This window comes from Battus philenor, unplaced genomic scaffold, assembly GCF_028537555.1.
Source record: "Battus philenor isolate CCGP_79_NKW_IND1 unplaced genomic scaffold, ilBatPhil1.0.hap1 SCAF_2, whole genome shotgun sequence".
In the NCBI taxonomy this organism is placed as follows: Eukaryota; Metazoa; Arthropoda; class Insecta; order Lepidoptera; family Papilionidae; genus Battus; species Battus philenor.
In genome coordinates, this window is record NW_027181682.1 from 14134882 (window position 1) to 14143858 (window position 8977).

An 8977-nucleotide genomic window follows, 5' to 3' on the forward strand; every position below is an offset into this window, starting at 1 on the left:
TTAGAAGAATCGCCTGTAAGCGTAGGGGGAAGCGTATCCGTAGGCACCGTATCCGGCGAAGCCTGCGTATCCGTATGGGTTGTATCCGTTGTATCCGTACGCAGGGGCGGCGTAAGCGAACGGAGCAGCGGCGATCAGGGCGGGGTCTTTCCTCACAACAGCGTTGAAGCCCTGAGCACCGGCAGCGTAGTCCACAGTTCTGCGAGTTCCATCGGACTCCAGAAGAGAGTATTGCCCTTGGACGTTATCGCCGGCACGTCTCTCTATCTGGTTCTTGTAGTCGCCAGTGTAAGGATCAGCAACTCCATAGGAGAAGGCGGAGTAATCCGAAGCACTGACAGCAGCCACCAAGGCGAAACAAAGGATAAACTAAAAAGGAAACCGTTTAAGATATATATGCCACATTAACATAAATACAAAACATTTGTCATCATCTGCCATAAGACGTCCACCGTTGGACAAAGGTCTCTTTTATAGTTTTCCAATAGGATCAGAAAAAAGCGCCTGCATTCAGCGTCTTTCAGTAACCTTAACAAGGTCGCCTGTCCTACTTGTAGTTGGAAGTTTTAGTAGCTTGCCGGTCGGGAATACACATTGCTAAATTAAAATAGAGGAAGTCACAGATAAAAATCATCTTTAGTCACTAATACCCACCAACATCATTCCTACACAAGGATGCTTTGACCGGATACTTACGCGAATGTTTATTTTTAATCAAGGTTCGAAGTTTATTTAAAAAATATATATTTTTGTGTTTTCTTTCGTCGTTTGTGGCCATAGATGCCCACTGCAATACCTAGAACTACCCAAAGATATATATGAAGGACATATCGTAGTCGCCACGCTGGTGGGATTGGCGGTCGCAGTGTTTTGGTACGCAGGGGACGCTGCTGCTCATCTTCAAGAAACTTGTTTGTATATTTCAACTGTATCCCGGGAATCGAACTCGCGACCTAAGATCGCAAGTCTCAGTCGTCTTTGGCTCGGCTACACTTCTAATGTTTTATTTACGTTATAATTATACTACTACATCAAAACTATTATTCAGAAAAAAGCATTAATTTACCAGTGATGGTCACTTGTCTATATATTATTCGATTAAAATTTACCTTTCCGATCATGTTCACAGTTTTTAGGTGAAGCTGTTACACTTTGTAGAACGTCTGACAATCTGATACTCCTTGAAGTAATTCAACACTTATATATGTAATCAGTGTGCATTCCTTACGTGTAATGAGAATCGAACAAGAAGGAAACAGATAAATGTCAAATTAAAACGCACCTGTTCTTTCGATAAAGAGATTATACGAATAAAATATTAAACAAGGATTTAAGAAACAGTTATATACGTCTTATATTGTAGATAAATTATTTAAAGTTAACCTTAGATATATAGGTTTATGAGACATCTGTTTATGGTATTTGTATATATGTCTGATGTAATATTAATAGAAGATCCGAATGCTCGAAATTCTACAAAATACATTATAAATGTCATCATATTAATAATTTTTATTAAGTCAATAACATAATTTAAAGTGCTAATAATAAATCAGGAACGTTATTACATGAGTTTGTGCCTTCGATAACGATGGGTATCTACAAAGACTGGACGTCGAATATTGGACTTCAGTTAAGTGTTCCGACGCATCCGCCCACACCGCATGCAGTGGCTCAAGAGCGGGAGAACCTAATTCGCTCTCCTCGACTCCATTCACGACTAAGCTTTAGTTATAGAAGGAATTGAGAGCCGATTACGTGTTCTAACCCAAAGAAAGTCCTCTACATATGTGATAGACGGTCGTTAACTGTCACCATGGGCAACGATATAAGGAGAAAGATAAATATTTACTGCTATTTACTGCTTTAAGTATTTACTGCTTAATTCGATGCACGTTTATCCACTAAACACAAAAAGGAGTCTCTCTTTAAGTCGTTCTCTTTTGAATTTGCTAGTGACGGCAAATTTGCAGTTTCACCTTTTCAGACCATTTAATAAAAAAATCTCAAGAGCAGTGATAGACCAGTGATATATGATTGAGACTTGCGATAGCAGGTTGCGGGTTCGATATCTGAGATACAAATCTTATATTACCCTTTTTACACTCATTGTATATAAATTTGCCGCTGCTCAGAAACAAGTTTCTAGATGGTGGTCAACGGCGTCCTCTGCGTACCAAAATACCACACTGCAATCGCCAACGCACCTGCTAAGCGTGGCGATTATGATATATCGTCCCATCGATATCTTATAGGTAGGCCTGTGCCTTGTACTGGGCGTCTATGTGCTGTATGTATTAATTCGCTCAAAATCGTTTTATTGTCTCTTGGTTACAGAACTAAAACAAAAAAACTATTGACAATTTGACTTCAACCTAAATATAATTAATTTAAAGAGATGTTTGTAACCGTTATAATCTATAAATTTAAGTGAAAGGATTGTTATTAACCTTTACCTTTTCTTTATTAAATATGACATTTTACATTTTTTTATTTATTGTAATGCTTCAATACGGATATCGAGTATAACTAAGCGAGATATGTTTTCTCTTTATACGTGTACACGTTAATAAAAAGAATGGCCAAACTTTAAAAACTAAATTTTCTATAGAAGAGTGTTTAATATTCATAATATATAAATAGTTTTATAGCGAACCCTAGATTATAAGATTTATTTATTATTAAAGATTGAAATCAACTAATGGGTATTTTTTTGGCCCCTACCGATACAAGAAGTTAATACTCTCTCTAAATTAGCTGGTAGAAGTTGCAGAAAATAGCTTTAGTGAGGGAGAGAGACACAACATCAGTACTTCTCACACTCAATACTCTCTCTTAATTAGCTTAATACTTTCTTTAAATTAGCTGGTAGAAGTTGCGGAAAATAGCTGTAGTGAGGGAGAGAGACAAAACATCAGTACTTCTCATACTCAATACTCTCTCTTAATACTTTCTCTAAATTAGCTGGTAGAAGTTGTAGAAGATAGAGAAAGAGTGATAGACACAAGATCAGTAATTCATCATACTTAATGCCTGGAAATGTAAGGTGTCAGAACTGGTTATACTTTGTTTGTGACAGAGTTTGACCCGCTGCAAATATGTCATGGCCTCTAAAAGCCTTTTTTGTGATATTTTCGGAGGAGACCAAGGTTCGTCCAAAGTTGGTAAGGCACTAGGCCAGAGCCTACACTATGATAGTATGGGAAAGCGTTTGTTACTAAAGTTTGATTTTTTAATTTGGTAGTTACACTTATTTAATTTATTTACTTCATAGATTATTAAAATATTGCTTGAAAAGTTATTTCCTTCAATATTGCAGAGGAGTTGGAATAGTTGTTGTAGTAGCGGAAACTCGATCAGAAGTCAATCAGCTGAGTTTAATATTGTAAGCTCAAAGGGCGTATTATATGTATTTACAAGACTATGGAGGAAAATCTCATTTCCCTCCAGCTTAAATAAATGTCAAGTTGTCACTTGAAAGAATATCTAAGATTTAATCAATTTTACTTTTACTTAAAATTATAATTAAAAAACTTCGTGTTTAAAATTTCTTGTTAGTATATAACCGACATTTAAAGACGAAATATTAGTGAATAAAATTAAGAAAACTGTACGACTATTTAGTTTTTAATACTATTACGAATGACTAATTCATTTATAATGTTATTACAAAGATACACATGCAAAAATGCACACTGATCGCAATTCTTAACATAAATTACGTTAAAATCCGATTAAAAAAATATTTTCTTATTTTGTATCTGGTGATTCTTTATAGGTGTAAAAGTTTTAGCGGGGCTAGTGTAAAGTTAGTTAATCAGTTTTAAAGCTATATACCTATTTCCAATCACCCTGTATAAAGTGATTACTCTGAAATATGACATATAATGTATTCTTTCTATTGCAATACGACAGGTCTTTTGGCAGTACAAAGTCTACAAGGATAGATAGTAAAAAAATAATTAATAATATCACTTTTCTTAGTAAATTATAATTAAGATACTTATAACTTCTAAAACCTTTTTGTATAGAATGATACATTAATTGACAGCTAGTCAGTTACGTTTACCCCTTTAAAGCGTTTGCAACTGTAACCAATCGTCCTGTATGTGTACGTTTGTATGAAAGTACGTAGAACAACAGAAACAAGTATCCAATTTATGATACATTGTTTTTTTTTTCTTAATTTTTTTGTCAATGGGACTGAGAAGCAGTGGGCTTTACCCTCTTTAGGTGTTTTCGAACGCAATCACAACTACATCGTTCTATTTAATACCACTTTTTACCACTTTAATACGACACCGTTTTTAAACTTCAGTCAAGTGTAAGACACCAATCGAACACAAAGCTTCTAAATGCAGTAATGATCATGCAAAATATTCTTAATTCGCTAAATTTGTCATACCAAGTTTACGCTCGTAAAGGACATCCCTAACGAAGTTCATCGCTGAAATTAGTTTTGAACTCGTAAAAATAGTTGTAAATAGAAATGCGAAATAAAGCTTCATCACCAAAATCCACGCCAAGTTTATTGAGACCGCACCGAAAATCGTAAAAAATATATAGACCAAAAATGTTCACGTGTTAAATATATAATGACGCAGAAACTTAATAAACTAACTTAAAAAATAAACGACATAATTATGTAATGTCGACTACAACAAAAGAGTTCTATTTTCGTAATTACAAAGATTGTTTATTTTTAATAGCCAGTCATAAAAATATTCAACAAGTAGAATAACCAACGTACTATAATTTTATACTTACAAGGGCATATGGGTGTTTCATAATAAAAACTGTTTCGCTGTTAGTATATATATTTATATATTTGTTAAATCGTATATTTACAAACGAGGCTAATTACAGAGGGTTGCTTAGAAGAACCGCCTGTAAGCGTAGGGGGAAGCGTATCCGTAGCTGCCGTACCCGGCGAAGCCTGCGTATCCGTATGGGTAGTTGTATCCGTACGCAGGGGAGGCATAAGCGAATGGAGCGGCAGCGATCAGTGCTGGGTCCTTCCTCACAACAGCGTTGAAGCCCTGGGCGCCGGCAGCGTAGTCCACAGTTCTGCGGGTTCCGTCGGACTCTAGAAGAGAGTACTGGCCTTGGACATTATCACCGACACGTCTCTCTATCTGGTTCTTGTAGTCGCCAGTGTAAGGATCAGCAACTCCATAAGAGAAGGCGGAGTAATCAGAAGCACTGACAGCAGCCACGAGGGCGAACACAACAAGGAACTGTAATAAAAATGTAAAAATTAATATCGCGTTAACAATTTCACACAGTAAAATTAAACGATGAATCACTTACCTTCGCAATCATTTTTATGATATTACAATCAGAGTTGTAACCGTTTTGATGGTCTCTGTATGACTGATACTTTGTGTATCTCCAGAACAGATATTTATACGATCCAAATAAACTCTTTTTACATTCGCGATAACAAATATGTAGGAACTTAATACAAATGTCAAGTCAATTTCACGTCGCAATTTTACAGCAAAATTTAAAATAAATTTTATTTCTCAATCATTGATTCGCACGAATGAAACGACTAATTAAAGTTATAAAATTAAATAATACTTATGAACATTGAAAAAGAAATGTGTTTAATACGTCGTATTTTAAAACTAAAAAAATAATTAGAATTATAAAGGAATAAAATTAAAGAGTTCAAGTGGCAACTGTCGACCACTGACAAGATGGATAGACGACCTTGTAAAGATAGGCTGAAGAGATTCCTATTTGAAATTTATGGGAGAGGCTTATGTCCAACTGTGGGTAGCCCACGACTGAAATGATCACTTTGATGAACATTACAACAATATTTAAATTTGGAAGAAAGAAAGCAGCCATAACCTTTCTTTTTTGATAATACAAACGATAAATTTAATAATAATGTAATAAATAATATATTTCTTTCATTCGGTTGAATAAGAATGCCGTTGGTAAAAATTATTAAAGTTTTTTTTTGTTCAAAATTCGTGTCTAGTTTGAAACTTTGCATCAAACGTTTTAAATACGCAAAAATATGTAGCATATACAAGTCCATACAAAAAAAAGATAGAGAAAAATGAACAGCTAAATTTTATTCGCCTTACCCCAGAATGGGAACGACCTCATTAAAGTTATTGTCTCAACAAATTGCTATGTAAGCTCCTCGGCTTTTCCATTTGTAACTGCATCGTTATGAAATAAGGCTCTTTAGTGATTATTCGCATTAAAGTTTTCTTTTTCTATACCGCTAGAAATTTAAACGCCTTGTTGTTCTCAAATAAAATTATGACCTTATTTATTTTTAAAATGTGAATTGAATCAATCGATTAATACATTGTACAAATGTCTGCGAGTCACCCATACTTCAAAATCTTCACTAAAGGAACGCCAAACGTATTATTATTATTATTATTTAAATATTACAAATCTAAATAATTGTCATAATTTTATTTCATTACAATTTGATGAAGTCTCTAAAATTGGAAAAAATTCTTATAAAAATTTACGCATAATAATAATGTCATTATTTTAAAAAGACCCTTGCTATTTAAGATATAATTAATTTAAACAGTGTTACTCGTAAATAAATAATATAAGATACAAAAAGGTCGCGTTTAAGAATTGTTAATATTATTATATTTATAAAACACGCTTCATATTTTTCTTTTTATATAACTCTGGTTTTCTGTAAGTCCGTAGAGAAGATGGTAAACCGGCATTTTTTAAATATCTACCATCCATATTTGCACAGAGAATATAAGATAATATGGAAAATGTAATTCACACTTTGTGCATGAATTGTATAAGATTGCCACTGCCCACAAGTAAGTTTTCAAAGGATGGGCAGCAGTGTCATCTGCGTGTCATAACACCACACTCCGATCGTTAACCCACCTGTCAAGCGTGGCGATCATGCTATATCCTTCCATAAATATCTTTGAGCCCTCCTTTACCTTAAAGTACACGTCTATGGGCTAAAAAATGAAATAAATAAATTAATTTTGTAATCTTTAACTAAAGACTGATGCAGCTGATAAACAACAATATAAATTTTCTCGCAAACTGAATAAAATTCAAAACGAAACTTACATCGAACTTTCTATTGACCAGTTTCAAAAGCACATTTTTTTTTAAATTTTCAATTTACAGCGAAATTTTTCTATAAGAAAATTCTGTAAAGTTTTAATAAAAGTTGTTTAATATATATTAATCAAAATCTATAGTGGTTCTCAATTAATAGAATATAAAATAGGAGTTAATTTTTATGCATGAACATAGATTACTCGCTGCAGTTGTATTTGGCGCGTATATAGTATGTTTCAATGTTTTCAAACTTGTGCATTTAAAAAGAATTATTTATATATGTTGAAACATTTAGTCTATCAATCCTTAACATTACGACTATTAAATCATTCTTGGATGTTAGATAAGTGTTCTCAATTCCTTCTCTATTAGTAAATATATAATAATATCATCAACGACAACAAAACCAAATTGTATTTCTTCAAATAACTTCTATTAATATTTCATCCAAGTAAGTGTACAATTAAGAATATTCTATTCTAAATAATACTAAACATAGTTGTTTACGAATAGAGAAACACAATGGACAAGTGTACTTGAGATTTCACAAAATAGAATTGATAATCAGACATCTATCGGGAATGGCGTCCCCAGAATCTATTCAAGTGGCAGGGCCCTTTAATCTCGACGAAGCCACTTCGAGTCAACCCGTGCCGGGTATTTGTTTGCTAACTATCCTCCGCACATTATATGCAGGCTCGCGGCTCGAGATATAATAAAAGATATCCTGGATTATATCGTTTGCTTGAACTATTCATCTTTATATTGTCCTTAGATTACTGCGTTATTCCCGTCGAAGGTCCTGTGAATTATGTTTTATCTCATAGTACACCAGACCCATGATTTTCGCACATATGTTCCTGAAAGTGTTTGCGATTATTCTGAACGTTTGAAAATGAAATATATTGAAATATAATAACCACTTGATATTTATAATAATGAAATTAACCTCAATTGGAATCAAAGATGAAATTATTTAATTAATCATTTTATTGATATTTATGAGGAATGAGTTACGCGTATCAATAAAAAAGCCGAATTTCTTGGGACTTTTAAAAGAATTGTAAAACTGTATTATTAATTAACGTTCAAGAACTGTATTTTTTATTTCTTGTCGCTAATACTTTTAGATCCTTCATAATGGTTTTTATGTGACCTAACATTAATATATATATTTAAAATGTAAATATACACTTGTATATTAAGCATGTTTTTTTTGTTAATTATATTTAAAATTAATTATTAATTTTACACAAGTGGCTACATCTTCATCCTTTATACATTATATAATTCATATACATTCAAAAGTCTGTATATAAATTGCGAGTTACGAGTTAGAGCGAAAATTCTATAATATTTCTGGATTGATACTGTAATATTTCAAAGTTACATGCAAAAAATTAATAAGTACAATAAATAGAAAAATACAATTCACATAACAGAATAAGGGTCCACTGACCGAACTGTTTATAATCCAATTCAAGCCTAGGTAAGATTAAATGTGACATTAAGCTTTTAATTCGGAAAATTCGAATATGGCTATCCCGTGAGATGTAACCTCGGTTTAAAATACTACGAATTAATTTTAATTTATTTAAAATATATACTTTATCCATATTGTATATTAAAGTCAGGTAAGGTGAATGGTATGTGAATAGTACAGGGTGGACCATAATATAAAAAAAAAACTTTTGGTTTAAAGATAACACTACGCGGAACGGAGAGTTATTTAAAAAACTAGAACGTCATTCGGTTGTGGCTTTCAGCTAGACGGCACCAATTGTCGTACATCGGGCACGGGGAATTCTCTGAGTACCTGCATAGGTTTAAGCTCGAGGAGAGTTTCCCGTGCACTTGTGACCTGGAGGACAGGATTGTGATGCACCTTATCGTCAAC

The 8977-nt window shown here is 33.3% G+C and overlaps 2 protein-coding genes across 2 annotated transcripts; both read right to left on the minus strand.

The window, feature by feature from the left end:
- Positions 1–1121, minus strand: LOC137921971 (larval/pupal rigid cuticle protein 66-like). The gene is made up of 2 exons (XM_068764779.1): positions 1110–1121; positions 1–369 (listed from the first exon to the last, which is right to left on the minus strand). The coding sequence occupies exons 1-2, from the start codon at positions 1119–1121 to the stop codon at positions 1–3; spliced, it is 381 nt and encodes a 126-aa protein (XP_068620880.1).
- A 3753-nt stretch (positions 1122–4874) lies between these two features.
- On the minus strand, positions 4875–5322 carry LOC137922456 (larval/pupal rigid cuticle protein 66-like). Its single transcript, XM_068765452.1, has 2 exons — positions 5311–5322; positions 4875–5237 (listed from the first exon to the last, which is right to left on the minus strand). Exons 1-2 carry the CDS (start codon positions 5320–5322, stop codon positions 4875–4877), a joined length of 375 nt encoding a protein of 124 aa, XP_068621553.1.
- Between the last annotated feature and the right edge of the window lie 3655 nt (positions 5323–8977).